At 44.4% G+C, this 19,677-nt stretch overlaps 1 protein-coding gene across 3 annotated transcripts; it reads left to right on the top strand.

The window, feature by feature from the left end:
- The first annotated feature begins 4,534 nt into the window (after positions 1-4,534).
- LOC307070665 (RING finger protein 122-like) lies at positions 4,535-18,669 on the top strand. Of its 3 annotated transcripts, none has more exons than XM_079729235.1 (6): positions 4,535-4,843; positions 15,702-15,855; positions 16,650-16,692; positions 16,985-17,026; positions 17,326-17,408; positions 17,924-18,669. In XM_079729235.1, exons 2-6 carry the CDS (start codon positions 15,722-15,724, stop codon positions 18,045-18,047), a joined length of 426 nt encoding a protein of 141 aa, XP_079585361.1. In that variant the 5' UTR covers positions 4,535-4,843; positions 15,702-15,721; the 3' UTR covers positions 18,048-18,669. The 3 variants fall into 3 exon arrangements, with proteins under 3 accessions (XP_079585361.1, XP_079585360.1, XP_079585362.1); XM_079729234.1 differs by lacking the exon at positions 4,535-4,843 and adding an exon at positions 14,053-14,469; XM_079729236.1 differs by lacking the exon at positions 4,535-4,843 and adding an exon at positions 14,072-14,143.
- Positions 18,670-19,677: the final 1,008 nt, after the last annotated feature.

The following is a 19,677-nucleotide window of genomic DNA, read 5'->3' as shown; positions in this document are numbered from 1 at the left end:
GATGCTGTCTGTTGAGCGGGACCTCATCCAAAAATCACCGGACTTCAATGACATGGTGATTAACCTGGTTGCGACTCAAAAAGGCCGTCGATGTGAGCTTCTCTTCAAACAAGGTGGGCCCAAGCTGCCCTGATATTGATTGTATTCGGGACATGATGCTTGCTTCATAATGTTTGTGATAAAAACAGTGCAGTTGGCAATCGTTACAGTGCGAACACGTTTTGTTTGTTTGTGTGTGTGCGTGTGTGTGTGTGAGAAACTTTTGCCATCAGAACATGTTTGTAGCGTACTTATCTAATTGTTTATAGAGCATTATTAATTGCTGTAACTTGGTGCTGTATCTCTGGACTGTACCTCGGATGTGATTTTGGAAAATCATTTTGTTTCTCCATTACCTGTATCTATCTAAAAAAATCTTCGGGGGAAGGATGCCCCCAGTCCCCCCTACAGGGGGTTTGGTTTACAAACTTTTAGCCCCCCCCTAAAATAAAATTCACCAGCCGCCGCTGCTGATAAGTACTCTGATCCAGCCACAAGTGACCTCTTGGACATGGCCATATTTGTGGATCCGCGCTTCAAAGATGTATACATTCCAAGAGACAGGGTTGATGCCTTGAAACAAAAAGTTGTTGAGGAGGCAAAGCCTCTTTTGGCTGAAGGCAGTCAGCTGCCTCTGTCTGAGCCTGTAGAGCAAGAAGTGTCAATGGCACCATCCGCAGCAAAGAAGAAAAAGTCACTAGCCAGCTTCTTCAAACGAAGCACAGTGACCAGCAGTGGCAACACACCGACACAGCAGGAGAGAATTGAAAATGAACTTTCAAGCTACTTGCTGTCAGCTAGGATTGAGAGTGATACAGATCCTCTTTAATGGTGGAGGGAATTTGAAATGATCTATCCAGCGCTTAGCAAGGTAGCAAATAAGTATCTTTTAGTACCAGCAACCAGTTCTCCTTCAGAGCGAGTTTTCAGCTGCAGTGGTAACATTGTAAGCCGTTACAGGGCATCCCTGAAGCCTGAAACAGTTGACGGGCTTGTTTTCCTAGCACAGAACCTGTAAGAAACAAGTTTACATAGGAAGGCTTAAGACTAAATATTCTGGTTAAAGTTTTGGTTCAAAGACTAAATATTCTCAGTCTACTTCAGTGAATATTTACAATATAGCTAGCCATTTGAGTTTATTATGGCTTATTTATTTTCTATACATTTTATTTTCATAGTTGACTAATTATGCAGCTGTATATTTTCAAACAGGTGAGGCCTGCACTACTGTTTACAATTTTGTTATTTGCAGGGGTATGCCTGCCTATTAGTTCAGAATATTGGCTTATGTATGCCTGTGTTTTATTATATTTCTCTGTTTTGAATGTAATACTGTGAAGCCATAACACCACTTACATGTAGTATTTAACATATTTTAGTAACCTAATTATAATGTTTGAAATTAAAATTTCTAAATGCAATAATTTGATAGAATATTGATCTTAAGTTTACAGTAGGCTACAGCTTAACTTTTTATTTATTCTTTTATACATTTTCAGAGATAAGGGCAGAGTCAGCATACATAGATGCAGCTGCCAGTGATGCTGCTGACCAGAGTGAGGACAGTGCAAGTGCAAGTGCAGGTACCTGTAGGCTATGTGAGGAGTATCTATACCAATATCTCTAGTCCAGAATTGTATAATATTCAGCAGTGTATCCCAGTATACATCCTTGCCAGTGCCCATTAATTGCAAGTTGTGGATAGCAGAGTTTTATTTAATCATGTTTAAAAAAGGGGGGAGAAGGAGGCCATAGCTTTATTTCGCTTTTTTCCCCTTTTTGGAAATACAGGTGGATCAGGGTCAGGGAGCACAGGGAACCTGTTAGGAAAGAATGATTTAGGGACACGAGAAACAGGCCCAAAGCAACCCAGACGGGACCAGCACTCCTCCACTAGTTTTGGAAAGCAGCAACGGTCTTTCCAGTACAAATGGTTTGAATCTTTTGACTGGCTGGAGTATTCTTTGAGCAGAAACTCTTCACACTGTTTCTCATGCAAGCTCTTTGGAAAACACAACCCTAGAGCCAGCAAAGATGCCCTCCTCAGCACTGAGGGCTTTAATAACTGGAAAAGGGCCTTGGATAGCTACTGAGAGCATGAGGCAAGTGCTGTCCACAAGTCATCTATCCTGGTCTGGAAGAATTACAGAGCTACGCTAACAGAAGGCGATGTTGTCGACCAAATGAATGTTGGAAATTCCAGTCAGATTAGTGAAAGGAGAGAATACCTGCGGCGCATTGTGGCCGTCACTAGCCTTTTAGGGAAACAAGGCATTGCTTTCCGTGGTCATGATGAAACCAGCTCCTCCCTGAATCAGGGAAACTTTTTAGAAGTAATGAAGCTCCTTGAAACCTTTGACCCCTTCCTCCAGAACTACCAGGCCCCTTCTCATTCAACATATCTATGTCCTGCCTCGCAGAACAGCATGATCGAATGTTGTGCTGATGAAGTGACTGCAACCATCGTAGAAGAGATTAAGGCATCGAAAATGTATGCAGTGATGGCTGATGAGGCAAGAGATGGCCACGTTGAACAGCTTGCTGTTTGTGTGCGCTATGTTACAGCTGATGGCGGAGTCAAAGAGCGTCTCCTTGAACTTGTCACCCCTAAGGGATTGAATGCACAGTGCATCACTGACGCAATTGAAAATGTATTGGAGTCGAATGGCCTTAATGATCTCCTGTGTGTCGCTCAGGCTTATGATGGAGCTTCCGTTATGAGTGGTTCAGTAAGTGGAGTTCAAGCTCGCTTTCGTGAGAAACACCCAGAAGCAGTGTACGTACACTGCTATGCTCATGAGCTGAACCTGGTTCTCTGCCATACGTGCAGGGCTGTTCCAGAAGCCAGTGACCTGTTTGAGACATTGGAGAGTGTCTACTGTTTCTTCAGTGTATCAATCGTAAACCATCAGAGATTCTCTGATGTCCAGATGCTCCTGGGCTTGAAGAAGAGTGAGCTTGTCCAGCTGTCAAAAACCCGATGGGCATGTTAGGTGAAGTCTGTGAGAGCAATGCTCAACAATCTGCCAGCTGTTTTAAAGTGCCTGGAAGAGAGTGCAACACCTCTGGCAGTCGGATTACTGTCAAAGCTGTCCAGGTTTTCAAATGTCTACCTGCTGGTCATGTTCCGGAGTAGCTGTCAACTACAGAGGGGCTGCACCTGTACCTTCAGAAGGATTCTGTGGACTTGGCCCAAGCAACACTCTTTAAAGATGCAGTCCTTGACACACTGAAATCCATCCGAACCAATGAAATGGCAGACAAGCTTTACAATGAAGCAAAACACATCTATGATGCCAACAACATTTGTGAGAGTCACAGTGGTCGCAGGCACAAGCAGAGGGTGATGGAGGACTTTACAATAGAGTCCACCTTGGGTACAAGGGCTCATCTGGGCACAGAAGACCAGCTGAAACAAACTCTGTTGTACCCATGTCTTGACCGTATGGTAACTGAGCTAAACAGCAGATTTTCTGATGTGGGGGCAGAGCTAATGCGAGGCATTCAAGCTTGCAACCCAGCGGCCGTTGATTTCTTCTGTGAGGATTCCCTAGAGCTGATTGCAACACATTATAAAATGTCATTGAAAAAAGAGGAGATCCTGGTGGCAAAGCAGTTCCTTTCTAGAAGAAAGAGAGAAGGTGCCGTTTCTGACATGGGCAGTGTTTACAAGCTACTTCACCCAGACATGTTCCCAACCTTGAGCTCAGTTGTCCAAGCAGCCTTGACAATACCTGTCAGCAGTTGCACGTGTGAGCGGTCATTCAGTGTACTGCGCCGTGTCCACACCTGGCTGAGGAGAACCATGGGCCAGGAGAGGCTACATCATTTGGCTATTATGGCAGTGGAGATGGATGCGCTTTGTGGCTTAGACCATGGTGAAGTCATTGACCGGTTCGCCCAAGTCAAACCGAGGAGATACCCACTTGTGCTCAAAGGACAAAGGTCCAAAGAAAGGAGCAAGAAACAGTGAAACGAGTGAAAATAAAAAGTTCACTACAAACAAGAAATGAACAAAGAAAGACAATACATGTAGAGTAACAGTTAATAATACACAGACAAATGTACAAGTATACACAATATGGAAAGTGTAAAGTAAAGACAGATATACTGTAGAAGAAAAGAAATGAACTAAGACAAACGCATGACTACAGAAAGATAAGATGTTTAAAAGGCTCTTGCCTTTTAAACATCTTATCTTTCTGCATTTCTGCATTGTATACTTTTTCAGACATTGTTTACTATTGTGAAACTAATAAAAATATGTGAAGAATACATATATGACTATGTGACTCATTTATTATCTAAATGTTTAATGTTGGTGCTTATGAATGAGGCACTTTTTTGTTAAGACAAAGGGAAGTTTGTGAAAATCTATATTTTTACCATTGGTATTAATAAACTGCATACATTGTTTATTTTGTTATTTGTTATTATTTTCAAAGATTGCATGCGCAGTTACGTTTTGGCCCTGGGCTAAGCCCCGGATCTTTCAGAAACCTAGAAACGCCCCTGGGTGAGGAAAACTGATCGTGGAGTGGATGCCCAGATACTGAAAAGAGCAGCAGAGGAAGTTATTCATGGAACATCTGTCAGAGCAGTGGCAAAAAAGCATGGTATCTGCCGTGTTACGCTTAATAGTTATTGGAAGAAGTTTAAACTTCTTAAAGATCAGGGATCCCGGGACCTTCCTCGGATAGGATACGTCAGTCCAAACCAAGTCTTCAGCAGAGAGCAGGAGGATCTATTGGTAGAGTACATTAGCCAGGCAGCTGATAAATACTTTGGACTAACTCCACGCAAGGTAAGCATGATAGCCGAGAACAGTGTAACAAAGGTAATTTTTCAATGTTTGTGAATGATAAATAAATTACACATAAGCAGTTAAAAGTTAAATAAATACCAACATATGAATTTAGACAATCAACAGAAATGTGTGTCCTAACTCAGACATCCTGTTATGCTTTTGCATATGTAGCGGACGGGACCTACGTCCGCTTAGTAGGGGTAAATCACTCTTCCCTGAATGGCTGGAAGTCAGAGGATCTAGGTCCCTTACACCCAGACCTATTAGTCTTGTGTCTACTCTACCTGCTAGGTTGAAGTACAATAGCTTAGGCTTTAGGATTTGGACCTGTCACGGTGAAGACCTAAAGAACAGAATATCAGTAAGTATCGGTGTGTGTGTCTTACCCTGTATTCCCCCTAACCACTATACTTCAGAGAAGATGGAAAATCTCCACAATAAAAGCAATAGTGTAACAGTTGAAAAATTAGTGGTTATTTATTATACTAAATACTAGTCTTCTTATACTAGATAAAATAGAAAAGTAAATGAAAAATAAAAGATATATGTATAAATCAAATGTAAAGCATATAGGAATAGTTTCCCTATCAACCTGTAACCACCAACGTGTCCACTCTCAAGTTCAATGTCCCTTTTGGTTCGGATTGTCAACGTTACGTATGTGCCGACTATTCACCAATTGAACATGTTCATCACGAGCGCGTTGCTGTCCGTTGAAAATGGTAGAGTCATGTGTGGCAGGGTAGCCTATTTACTCACCCACCGCACCGTGTATCAATGGCGTGAGAGAGGGAGGGAGAGCAGGTGAGATGAGCCACAGATACGTCCCGGGCTGTAGCAGTGAACTGGCTGGCTCTTCGTTCTCTGGCGTGACAAGCTTCCAACGTTGGCGACGGGCTAGTATGTATGAGGCTGAATAGACACTCTGCACTACCAAGCGAGGACGGTCGTCTCGCACTATGCGAACTATATTTGTTAATGATATGACACCGGATGAATCTTCAGCGCTGATGGCATGGAGTCTTCCGCTCTTCCACTCGCCACTCAAGCCGTAACTATTCTGTAGCTCAGATTAAAACATGTAGTGCACGCAATAACTAAGAGCTAAACTGTTCTTTAACTGATCTATCATACCGAAATCTCCTTCCGCATAGGTCCTCTCTGACCCGCAATCCACTCCCTAGTTTCCCGCCAACCTTCTCTTGTCTCGCCCTCTCCTCTCCTCCCATTCGCCAGTGCACATGCATGCAAGTCATTGATTGGCCGAGCCTATGGCCAAGTTCATGGGTGCAATTGGGTGAGGCTATTATGAGGGAAAGGTTATCGTAGGGGCTACATATCATAGCGATTTTCTCATTCAACAATGTAACATCAATAGAACAAGAACAGATGTACACATGCATTCATTTCTTTTAGATTTTCGTTAGTGTTGAACAAAATCACATAATAAAACAAAAGATAACAAAGGAAAAGGAGCTCACTTCAGAACATACCCCTCCCGATACGTCACAGGTAACTGACCCCTAGTCTTCCTCTGTGGGCGTCTCATTATTACAGACTCATTATCTGACTGAGTTATCCGCATCTTCAGATAAACTCTCAATTACAGTCCCCTCCCCAGAGCTACCATTATAGGTAGCTATAGATCATACACTTTTATGATCAGATACCTCCCCCAGGCTGCCACCCAAGACTGCCCCTGGCTCAACATCCCGCAACTCCCCTTGACCAGCCCCCCTACCCTCGCCTGGTGTTAGTGTGTTGTGAAGGGTGTAAGGAATGCAAACTAACCCTACAGAGTTAGCGTCTGAACCAGATGCAGCTCTCTTGCGCCTGGGAGCAACTGCTTCTCTAATAGGTGTCTGAAAGGTGCAATGTTTCATCTGATTTCAATGCACTACTTTTGACGGCCCCCCAGTTTCGGGCCTGACTGTGAAGACAGGTAAGTCGGGGTGGTTCTGCTTGACAACTAAATATGGATCTTGCTCCCACTTGTCCTGGATCTTGTTCCTTCCCCTTGGTCGATGATTCTTTAGTAGTACTCGATCACCCGATCTGACGAGTGCAGCGCGTGACTTCCGGTCGTAGAGACGTTTGCGTCGCTGTGACGCATCCTGAGCGGCGTCCCCAGCAGCCTCCGCTGCCACTCTCAGCCTCTCGTGGTGGTCGAGGATCCAATCATCGAGGTTGTCAATGTCACTGGGCTCCAAGTCTCTTCCCCCCAGAATGTTCTGAGGCAGTTGTGCATCTCGACCGAAGAGGAGATAAAACGGGGAGTATCCCGTCGAGGAGTGAACATGACTGTTATAAGCCATCACAAGCTCAGGAAGATACTCCTTCCAATTGCGCTTCCTCTCTGGTGTCAAAGTTCTAAGCATATCATACATCGATCTATTGAATCGCTTACATTGAGCGTTGCCCTGGGGGAGATATGGGCTTGAACGACTCTTGGAGATGCCATAGATACGACAAAGTTCTTTGATAACACTAGATTCAAAGCTGCGCCCCTGGTCTGAGTGAAGCCTAGAGGGGCAGCCATAATACACAAACCAGTGCTTGACAATGGCCCTGGCTGTAGTTTTAGCAGACTGGTCTTTCGTGGGCACAGCCATTGTAAATCGTGTGAACATGTCAGTCATGACTAAAACATTCTCATAGCCACCCACAGACATCTCTAATTTGGTGTAATCCATGGCCACATTAGTGCATGTCAATGGGGCTCGGATAGTTGTAAATATGTCTTTGGCAAGTGCACAACACTTACAATGTTTCACCCACTCCTGTACATCTCGGCTCATTGAGGGCCAGTAAAAACTGCGCGTCATCTGTGCAAGTGTACCCTTCTGACTAAAATGACCCCCGTGCTCATGCTCCATACTGAACACAAGTTTCCACATGGACTCCGGTCAAGGGCGTAGGAACCGGGGGGGACGTGTCCCCTCCAATATTGGAGACAGGCGCATTTGTCCCACCTAAAATTATACCTAGAGGAGAAAAATATTTTATTTTATTTTGAAAGTGCAACACAGCGTCTTGTCACCGCTTCTTATTCTACAAAAACTGGAAGATTGAGCGTGCAATTAAAGAATTGATTTGATATTCATCAGTTCATTACTGCCATTCAAAATGTGTTTTCCTTTACATTTATAAATTTATCTTTTTAATATGTGGCAACCCGACCCCAACCCCCCGGGCTGGACGGCCCAGGGGAGAGGTTGTAGAGGGCGTGTACCGCCTATATCCAGCAGGTGGAGCCAGAGCACGCCCCCTCCACCCCAATAATCGGCGAAACAGGGAACACCTGCGGCGGGGAGCGAGGAGGGAGAGGTAATCCTTAAAAGAGATTGTCACCTGTCCCACAAACAGAGTTGGAGCCGGGTGAAAGCGGACTAAACCCAGAGCTGCGGATGCACGAGGATCAGGAAGGTGAACCGAGACGGCCCGACAGGCTCCCAGCCCCCGTCCAAGGACAAAGCCGCCGTGCACCGGAGGCCGGCCCGACCGACCCCCCCCCCCCCCGAGAGGATAGAACATTGGCCCCTTTTTCCCCTGACTCACGGAGTAGGAGTTTCATTTTTCGTTTCTCCCGTTGGGTCCTGTGCCACGGGAACCCCTTGATTTTCCCCGAATAATTGCCCTCCAGGGCTGTAAACCAATTGTGACGTGTGGTATTTCCCGTTAGACAGAGACATTCCTGGGTCCAGGTTGCCACAAGTAGAATAAAATATATTTGTGAATTTTTTCAGTGTAGTTCATTTATGACATATTTCTGTACAAACCATTAACGGATCTGTCAGGTTTCCGATATGTGTCCCCCTCAATGTTAAACTCATTCCTATGCCCCTGACTCCGGTAATACCAACTGGTGCACTTCTTTGCCGTCTCTGGGATCATAAATGCTACGAAATAGGACACCCTGACGGATGCTCAGTCAATCCCATTGCGAGGCCAGCTTTTTTAGTTGGGTTTTTTTTTGTATTTCCTGTAACTGGTTCAACGAAATGCCGAGTGTTACATTTTGTTGCCCTTGCTATAGGGCCCACGACAGGATCATCTGCCTGAAGTTGCTGAACCTCCTCCCAGCTATACCCAGAAACCTTTGCTGTAACAGCAGCTTGGGAAGTCACCTGCACACTGGGCTTTCTTTCATTTGCTTTCGGTCCAGGCCATAGACAGGCACGCACTTCCTCAGCCTGAATGACGAGAAAGTCTTTATCAGTGTCACTGACCTCAGGCTCCTGTGCTCGAGGGAGCCGAGACAGTACATCCACATTTGTGTTCTCCCTCCCCGGCTTATAATGCACTTCAAAATCATACTCGGCTAACTGGGCGACCCACCTCTAGTCCACCGCCCCGAGGTTAGCTGTCTCGAGATTATGATCAGTCACTACAACAAATCTAGACTACATTGAGAAGTCCCGGAATTTTTCTGCTATTCCCCATTTAAGGGCTAGTAATTCGAGCTTAAATGCACTATAGTTCTTGTAATTTCGCTCGGAACCCCGAAAGGTCTCGACTAGCAAAGGCGACAACGCGCTCCCCCTCTTGCCGCTGGCTGAGCACTGCCCCCAACCCAAGAAGGCTTCCATCAGTGGTAGGGGTGAAAGGGAGTGAAAAGTCAGGGTACCAAGCACCGGAGATGACATAAGGTGCTTCCTTTGTGGGGCGAGGGGACCCAAGTGCTGGACACAGGGAGGCAGAGACGGGGTAAAAGGAAAGAGGGTTTATTAGGACACAGGGTAGATGACAAGCTGGGGCGAAGCAAGCGGTAGTCAGGCAGGCGAGGGTTCGGCAACAGGGAGTGAGTCAGGCAGGCAAGGACATGGCGACAGGCGGGTAGTCAGGCAGGCGGGGGGTTCAGCGTCAGGCAGGCAGTCAGACAGGCAAGGACTCGACGATAGGCGGGTAGTCAGGCAGGCAGGGGTTCGGCAACAGGTAGGCAGAGTGACGGACAGAGAACTAGGGAAGAGGAAAGAGGGTTAGCAAGAGAACGGGAACACCGAACTGGGTCTAGAGAATGCTGGTAGGACTGATACGAACTAGGTAGTTATAACGACGAACTGGTGCCGGATGGATGGAGATCCCCGGCTGAAGTTGGAAGTGGAGATTGCTGATTGAAGACAGGTGTGACGGAAGAATGGGGTACAGTGGCGGCAAGTGGCCACTAGATGGGGGTGTTGGACTGCGTAGCAGGACGCGGCATGACACCCTTAGCTTATCAAAAGCCTCTTGACACTCTCTACCCCACACAAAGAGAACAGACTGTCCTCCACTCTCCTTCTTGCCCTTTCCCATTAGAGAATGTAACAACTTTGCTAGCTGGGCGAATTTCGGGACGAAACGCCTGACATAAACCCGACCACTTGCCGCACATCTTTTGTACTCCTGGGCACCGGCCAATCACGGAGTGCTTTGATCTTTTGTATGTCTACTTGAACACCCTCCGCAGAAACAATATGGCCCAAGAATTTGACCTCTGATTTTAGCAGGAAGCACTTGCTTGGTTTTAGCTTAAGCCCATGTACCTTCAGACGACTGTCCAGGTATATCAGTAACACGTCAAATGCCAGATCGCCTAGGACTACCTCAATTAGCCTCTGAAATGTGGCAGGGGCATTGCAGAGACCAAATGGCATTCTAGTCCACTGGTATAAGCCAAATGGGGTGGTAACAACCGTTTTCTCCTGATCGTCTTCATGAACAGCCACCTGAAAATAGCCTGCTGTCAAATCTAGCATCAAGAAGAGCTTTGCCTTTCCAAGGGCATCCAATGACTCCTCAACCCTTGGGAGCGTGTAGGCGTCCTTCAACGTGACACCGTTTAGCTTACGGCAATCACAACAGAACCGTACAGATTGGTCTGGCTTAATGGCAATTACCGCAGAGGAGGCCCACAAGCTGCAGCTTTCTTTGAATACCCCCTGTGCAACCAAGACCTGCACGTGTTTCTTAAACTCTTGAAATATGTGTGGAGGTATACGCCGATGCCTTTGCTTAATTGGCCTTGCATCTCCAGTCTGAATACGGTGGGTCACCGTGGTGGTGTACCCAAAATCACTTTTATGCTCTGAGAACACATCCCTGTGTTTCTTGAGAAGGTTGTCCAGCTTCTGCACCCTCGAGATTGGCGTGTACCGGAACAGACAGTAGTTCATCCCCCTCTACTGACTTGACCTCTCCACGGCTGACCTTCCTCACGTACACTTCTCCATTCTCCTCCTCTACGGACACTACTTCCCTTGGTACGATCACATCGGGTTTACTCAACTCTGCCACTCTGCATCTTGGGAACAATTTGATGGGCTTCTCACTTGAGTATGTGCACTGGGACCTTCCTGCATGCACCATGTGGCCTTTCTGATTGATAAACTTTCACTAAATATTAACATGATTCATAGCCATGAGCAAATTACCAACAACTATTCCATTCATAACAGATGTGTTGACCATTGTTCCACCCATCTGCTTCCAGTGTGGTACCGTTCTGTTACAAACCTGTCTCTCATTCTGGATTCAAGGCAGGCCTCTCAATGGATACTGCCCTCCTTGCCGTCAAGGATAAGCCACACAGCATTGGGACAGCCTCCCTCTCCTTCTTTGTCATTGTGCTAGACTTTTCAGCAGTCTACTGGGTAACTCAGGGTTCTATTGTGGGTCCTATCCTCTTCCCACCAAGATCATCCTTTTTACCCTCCAAGAACTTGGAGTTTCAGGCACTGCACTCTACTTGTTTTCATCCTACCTCAAGGATCACACTTGAAGCTGTGTCTCTTCCTTATAGCCTCTCTGCTGGGGTCCCTCAGGGTTATATTGGAGGTCCCATCCTCTTCTCCCTGTAAACTTAGTCACCGGATCCTGTCATTTGGCTTTTTCCGATCTCTTGAGTGTCAAGTCTGGACAAGACTGAACTTTTTTTATTCCAGGGAAGGCTTCTCCCATCCATGAGCTCTCTATCATTATTGAGAATTCTGTGGTGTTTGTGGCTTGACGGCAAGGCACTAGGGGGCAACACTGGATGACCAGCTGCCCTTTGCTGCTAACATGCAGATTCAGGTAGAATGAAACATCCGTTTCTCACCCTGAGAAACGGATGTTGACCAAACCCAAGACCACGCTGGGTTTGGTCCAGGCTCTTGTCATCTCTCTCTTAGATTCATGCATATCTCCTCTAGCTGGTCCGCCTGCATGTCTCATTCAAACTCCGCTACTCATCCAGAATACAGCAGCCCTGCTTGTCCATCACCAAGTTCTCCCACAGCATATAAATCCTACGCACCATGCAGTGGTTACCGGTGGCTGCTCGAATCTGATTAAAGCCTCGGGTACTCGGCTGCCCTGCTGCACATGGCTCAGGCCCATCGTATGTCGAGGAATGGTCAAACCTTAGCCCGTCAACTTCGCTCTGCGACTGCCAAACAGCTTGATACTTCCTAACTGCGAGAAGGCCCCAGCTGCCGCTCAGCAAAATCTGGATTATTTGCTGTCCTGCCTCCACAATGGTGGAACCAGCTCCCTACTGACATCATGACAGCAAAAAGCCCTGAACATCTTCCGTTTCGGACAAAAATCTTGGCCGCGGAAAAATAATGAAGATCTTCGCTATCTATATGAAGAATGTTAAGCATTAATCTTGCAATTTGTGGGTTGTATCTTCATGGTTAAATCCACTTATTGTAGGTCAATTTTGGATAAGAGTGTCAGCAAAATATTTGTAATGCAATGTAGCTGCACACTACTTAAGTGTATCATTTTGGATAAGCCATATGGATATTTACAACATATACTATTTAACATTTTAGGATACGATTTAAAAGCATGCATGATCCTCCTGTTCACTTTTCCTGTTCTTCACTTCAGATAGCAGTATTAGCAGTCCAAATTAAAACATTTAGCTGCCAAAACAAGATACCCTCCATCTGGAAGACTAGTGACTCTAAATTCTATTTTATCAGATTTGAGGTTTAGTGAAGATTTCTGACCACATAATGTGTAATTTCAAAGATATAAAGGTCATCACGGGCTCAAATTAAAGCTTATGAATGTTTCTGGAAAAGTACTGATTATTTTTTGGTTGAGAATTTGTCAAGCGATTAGGGGATTTAGGGAAGTGCTTAAGATATACTCTCTCTTCATGTATGTCTCTCTCTCTTTCCCTCTTGCTCTCTTTCTTTTGCATTGAAATGGTGGTTCAAGAGATTTAACAAAGGAAGAATAAATAGGTACAAGTATAACATTTGGACAGAGTCTGCATAGGAGGGAGTTAATCAAAATGTTACTCTCTCTGTCAACCTTTTCCCAGTCATCCTATATCATCCATATATCATTTTATCATCCTAACCTCATAATACCTATACATAATACATCCTATCAAACATTTTTACATTTAGGTGAAACCATTATCAATAAGATGTATGCCCTCACTACAATCACTGTGCTGGACCTGCCCTCCTTATATCAGCACTTTGAATTGGTTAATTAACAATAAGAACAACAAAAACAAGCTTGGCGAGCGAGACCGAGGGATAGAGCGAGGGAGAGAAAGAGTGAGAGAGGAGAGGGACAGACAGTATATCACACGTAATTTGCTATTTATGCCCTAGATTTAGTTACACTCTATCCTCTCTGTGATATAACTTCCACAACATTTTGATACAATGAATGTGTGTGTGTGTGTGTGTGTGTGTGTGTGTGTGTGTGTGTGTGTGTGTGTGTGTGTGTGTGTGTGTTGGTTGGGGGGAGTGTAGCTAAGACAGATGATCATATGAGATCTGTTTACAAAACTGAGGCTGCTCAAGTGAATTTGGCACCACAGAGAGGTAGGGAGAGAGACACATACGGATAGAGGTGGAGAGGGAGGGGAGAGGCAGAGAGAAAACGAGTGAGTGAGAACGGGGATGAATCGATTTAGGCCTTTGAACTGAACGCACTCTCATGAGAAATACTGGAAAATCTAAACCTTGTGTGTGCGTGCGTTGTGGATACGACGGCAACTCCAGGGTCGTTGAGGGCAACGCGGGAGTCTGTAAATGACGTAAATGAGAGAGCGTGAAGGGTGTGTGTGTGTTTGTGTGTGCGTGCGTGCCTGTGTGCGTGCGTGTGTGCGCGCGCGTGTGTGTGTGTGTGTTGTAATTAGAGAGCAAGGAGATAACCCCCACCCCCCATCCAAACCACCTTTCCGCTTCTCCGCCTTGTTTGCTGTCATGGAGTGTACCGTGTTCTCTTAAGCACAGTGTGCCCTCGGCGAGACAGGACACGAGCAGCAGGCTGCAGTATTTTACAAAACCCACAGCACTTCTGGTGAGGAGACGGAAATACAATGACACAGAGAGAGGGACAGATGTCGTCTTGGCCGCATCGCATGTCTTGTAAAATCGAAACCTTGCTTTTGGTTTTGGATCGTCACAATCATCGTCACACCTCGAAAGTTGCGCTGTAAATAGTACAATTAGCAGGACATTCATAAAGTATTCTTGAGGAATTGCAGGTGACGACTCCAGGACTATTTTTCCCCCGGCATATTAAAAGTTGAATCGCTGAAAACCGTTTCTTGGCAGGAGTAGTGTTTACTCTCGTCTCCCCGGGACTACTTGCTAGTTTCATGCATCCTGTCAAGTGGTGCAGTGGTGAGTAGTCTACTCTAGACGCTTAGACTAGTAATCACACTGAACTGTATTTAGTTATAGATATTGTGTACCACAGTAAGGCCGTTCAAAGCGTTGGGAAAGGGCAGGGGACAGGGTTTGGACTGCAATTTGAGTTGTTATGGTTATTGTTGTTGTTGTTTGTACTGTTAATATGTGCTCAACATTGCCTCGCTCTCATAAAATCACAGTGGTAGTCCAAGAGGCATCGCTTTGTGGCCACTGGCCAAGTGTTCCACTATCAATGATTTACCCGTTACCTGCTTCTGACACTACAGCTCCCCCCGAGCCAAACACAAATAACTAACAAAACAACAACACCTTACAGTTCACACGACGACACACAGCAATGTGTCGTATGATTGTTTTATCATAGAAGTTTGACCATGCTTGCATATACTCTGTGTAGGTGACGTCTTGTACCCTCTGCTCGACCCCTGCTCAGGGCGGGGGAACGTAACATTTGAAGGAGAAATAGACACTAGGACCTGGAATTTGGTGGGGCAGCGACTCTGGTTACTATGAGAGAGAGAGAGAGAGAGAGAGAGAGAGAGAGAGAGAGAGAGAGAGAGAGAGAGAGAGAGAGAGAGAGAGAGAGAGAGAGAGAGAGAGAGAGAGAGAGAGAGAGAGAGAGAGAGAGAGAGAGAGAGAGAGAGAGAGAGAGAGAGAGAGAGAGAGAGAGAGAGAGAGAGAGAGAGAGAGAAAAAATCTACATCTACTTTCGCACGTACGCACACACAGACAAAAAAAAGCTTAGAGCAAAACAAACCACTAGAACTGGTTATTCAGTAGAAATTAAGAACAACATTTACAAACTATGCTAAACCATGTATGCAAATTCAACCTTGAGGTTCTGCAAATTATCTGTGAATAACAAAAGCACTGGAATTCTCACTCAAAATTCAGCTATTCAAAGTTCACCTCACCTTTGACATGAAATACTGAGACTGATTATAATAATGCTTAAGGACTGCTATATGTCATCCTTTTCCGTCATCTTTATACCTGTCATTTCAGGTACCATTCTAGTATACATGCATATACTATATGTGACAGTTTAAGGAACCCGCCTGTAAGAAACTGTTCACCTCCATCACAGAAACGACCTTAGTACGCCTTTCGTTTAGTTAACAATAATTCATATTAGTGTATAAATTGGCAATATCAGGAAACAAGTTATTAATGTTGTGTCGACGTGATCCTCTCCCAACCAGGGTGTCTGTGTGGATCTGGAATGCAAAGCTCAGACTTCAAATGCAACATGACTACAGAAGACTACCACCTGCCCCTCAACATCTATGTCATTATCCTGGGCATAGCCCTCTTCGTCTTCATGCTCAGCCTCATCATCTGCTGCTACATGTTCAGGTATAAAACAGGCCAAACCTCTGCATGAGATTCTCCAAACTTCCACCCTGCTTTGAACGCCTCGCCCTATTAAACGTGTTTTCTCATGTTTTCATCCAAGCATATGTATCCTGGATAACTATCAGCATCAGCATTTTCATCTGCTACAGGCAATTTTAGGAATTCAGTTTTACTATTTACTATAGTTATCAAAATCAACGTAAAGTGAAGACAGATACAGGACATTGAGGAGCGGGTTGGAGTAAGGGCCTTTTGCTTAAGGATCCCTACAGGTTAGACGATGGGTATTTGGGGATCAAATCCAGTATTTTCAAGCATCTCCAACCACTACACATTCACCTGCCGCATACTTTGTTTTCTATTAGTAAAGGATACTTTTTTCTATGCTCTTCAAAAAAAAGGTATTATTAGTAAGTAATGATTCAGAGTCTGAGGGAAAACCTAATGTGTGTTTCTGATGAACCTCTGTTGGTCGTTCTTTAGTGTTTTGGAATCCTCCAGTTCTCATCCTGAAAAAATAAAACCAAAACATCTGTTGGGTTTTGGTTGTTGTTACTTAATACCAGTGTGGCGGCAATTTTTCCTGAAGTTGCTTGCAAACTGGGAGTCTTGGTTCAAACCTTTATACCTAAAGTAGGTAGACCTGTAGGCATCCGGCCCATGAGAGTACATGTTTCTGCTTCTTATGTACATGTATCCGGAAGTTTACGACAAGTTGCTTGTATAACTTATTAGTGAATAGAAATTTAACATGGGAAAAAACTAATGTTGATCTTTTTTTTTATATACTACAGACTACGGCGACAAAGCTCTAGAGAACAGTATGGATATAATCAGGTAAGATGTGAGCTTTGCCTTAGCCTAACTTACTTCCCTTTTAAAGACTATAACACAATAGAACAAAGACACATCCCTCTGAGGAAAATGAGGAAGTTAGTGCTATCATTGCTTGTTTGCTAAATCTGGTACCCGATGAATGTGTCTTACGATGACAAATGAGACCTGACACTAATTCAAAACAAATGCACCCATACACTTTACACAAATATTATACAAATCATATAATTATCCGCAGACATATTATTTACATTTAAATGTTCAAATATGGTATACATTTTTGTATTAACAGGTCGTTTTGAAAGAAGCAGGAAATAAACTCCAGCTCATTGGTGTAAGTTGAATGTGATACATAAATATCCAAATGAATGTTAAGTCATAGGCCATATTTCAAAGCATGATATAAAAGTGGTGATTTTTGTAGTTGCACCTAAATTAGGTAATTCAGAATTATTATCCTAATATTATGCATCATGTCTTCCTAGTAAATTCCAAATGTAATAGTCATAATACATCAACATACATGCATTTTGAGTCGTGACCACCAAAACGATCGGGTCATAATTAGTGAAATCATGAATTGTGATTTTCGAGATTACCTTCTTGATACTCGTTCTTTTTCCAACATTGCAGCAAATGTGCGCCGTATGCTTGGAAGAATTCCGCAGCTGTGATGAACTCGGAGTGTGTCCCTGTTCCCACGCCTTCCACAAGAAGTGAGTACTCAGCTCTGGGTGGACACGAAACAACAACACAGTTTGAACATAGAGCAGTGTTTCTTAAACTACAATTTGAGAAAATCCTTTGCGATACAGTTGGTGGTGGGTTGTGCGTCCTGAACATAATTATGTTCAGGATGATTATTTAATTTAATTCCAGGTTTTATTAAAAAGTTAATAACACCAGAGATAGAGGATAGGAAGCAAATTTTCTAGGGTTCTCAACCTCAAAAAACATTTAGCTTTCCATATATATTTCCGAAATTTGGACAGGAATGTTCATCAGCTTCTGAAACATGTTATTCAGAACTGCCGTCTGTTATTGTCCTATGTATTCCCCTCCAGCGAGTGACGCCAGGCTTGAGAAGCTAGCTGACCAACTGACGAGTAAACGTATTACAGGCTGTTAAACCCCCAGGCCCTGTAGCCAAGTGGTGTTGTTGACTAATGTTGCAGGAACACGACGTATGAAGTCAGCGTATCGAGTCACCACTTCTCCTTCCTCTCCTCAGGTGTCTGCTGAAGTGGTTCGAGATCCGCAGCGTCTGCCCAATGTGCAACAAGCCCATCTCCCGCCTTCTGCCTGAGGCCTCAGTGCAGGGAACCCAGGCGCCCCAAGACCCCCCCGAGGTCTGATTGGAAGGAAAACAAATTTTTATTGCCACACAGCTAGGCCAGTGAAAGCCTAGCCGTGTTTTTTTGGTGTTCACCACATCCGTAGGACTCCAGTGTAATCGAGTAGGGAAAGAACTCTTATGTGCGATGATCCACATAAGACAATCATTCAGAGGGTGCATATGATGACATGTTGAACTTTAAGGAGTTGGAAAGAAGTGTGTTCAAGTTTGAAGCGCTTGCTCGTGGATAGAACGGTCTTTCAAGGCAATCTCTGTCTTGTCCCTGAAGTAATCTTTCTCTACTCCCTGAAGTCAGGAGCTGGAATAGTGATGATCCGGGTGGAGAGGCTGGGGTTTGGGCAATCGCCCTCCTTCACCCAGAGACTCAGAGACTCCAGCCATGTGTGGGAATGGTGTATTCCCAATTGAATTCCCTCCCCTCCTGATTCTCACTCCTCTAACATCACTGACAGGGCCCGGAGAGGGTGGCTCTGCCCAAAAGAGCCCAACCAAAGACCAAAGGAGAAGAGGAGGCCTATAGGGAATGTGAATGTGAATGCGATAGAGGAGGCTGCAATTTAAGAACTACTTTCTTTCAAGGTAGTACTTATAGTTTCCAAACCACTTATAGTTTATTCAATATTCTACTGAAACTGCAGCTTCCTCTATCGCAGAAACATACTGCTCGTGTTGGTTCTGTCTCACAAGATGGCGCCTGGCACTAACTAGACATTCCCTATACAGACATTTACCGGACATAGGAAACACTGATCATGGCTTCACAAGGAGCGATGGGGACTATATTGTGTCTGCAATATGTCTCGGCTTCATTGGCAGGTTCCCTCCAATAAGCAACAAAGAGTCACGGTTTACACAAACTATCCCTTAAGGCAGCATAAAGACTCAACAAGGTTACAAGGATGGATGTAATGGTGTTTCATTGGATTGTCATGAACGGTCAGGTGAAAACTTCTTCAAAAACCCAACACCAGCTATTCAAAAGAAAAGAAAGACATCAACTCCCGCTTTGCCTCTGGGGTGAAGGCATGTATACAGCAATGAGACTGAGAGTTAAAAGGACTATTGCCTTGACTTCCAATTGAAAACTGGGATAGAGGTTAAATTCTTGTTTGGCCGGTTGGTTGATGGGAACACCTGTAAGCACTGCCACATGTTTCACTCGCTACAGGGTTTGGAATATAGAAGGAAATATAGTCAATGAAGATGGTTGAATAAACATATATAATTTCAAGTAATTTTCTAGAGGTTTTGTATCATAAATTGCTTTTAATAAAGAGGTAAAGAATTTCGGTGATCCTTGAGGAATGGAGTATTACTAAAAATATTTTGGCAATTGAATGTGATTCATCTGTATACCAACCAGTGACTCCTTTTATATGAAGAGTCACTGGTTGGTGTACAGATGAATCACATTAAATTGCCACTGGCTCACTGGCTAGTAATTGTATGTTTAAAGTTGAGGTTGAAAATCATTGGCAAACTTGCTGAAGGATCATTTGCTGTAAACAAAGATCTTGATTGATTCATTTAGTTGTTGAAAGACTTACTAGATGGTTAGAGGGCATTTTAAAAGCTCACACCCTAATAAGTTATTTTATTTCCAATTAAACAATACACCTTGTATTTGT

The sequence above is a fragment of the Pollachius pollachius genome (genome assembly GCF_949987615.1).
Source record: "Pollachius pollachius genome assembly, chromosome: 2".
NCBI classification, from domain to species: Eukaryota; Metazoa; Chordata; class Actinopteri; order Gadiformes; family Gadidae; genus Pollachius; species Pollachius pollachius.
Note: the sequence above shows the minus strand (reverse complement) of the source record. Positions and strands in the feature narration are given on the sequence as shown.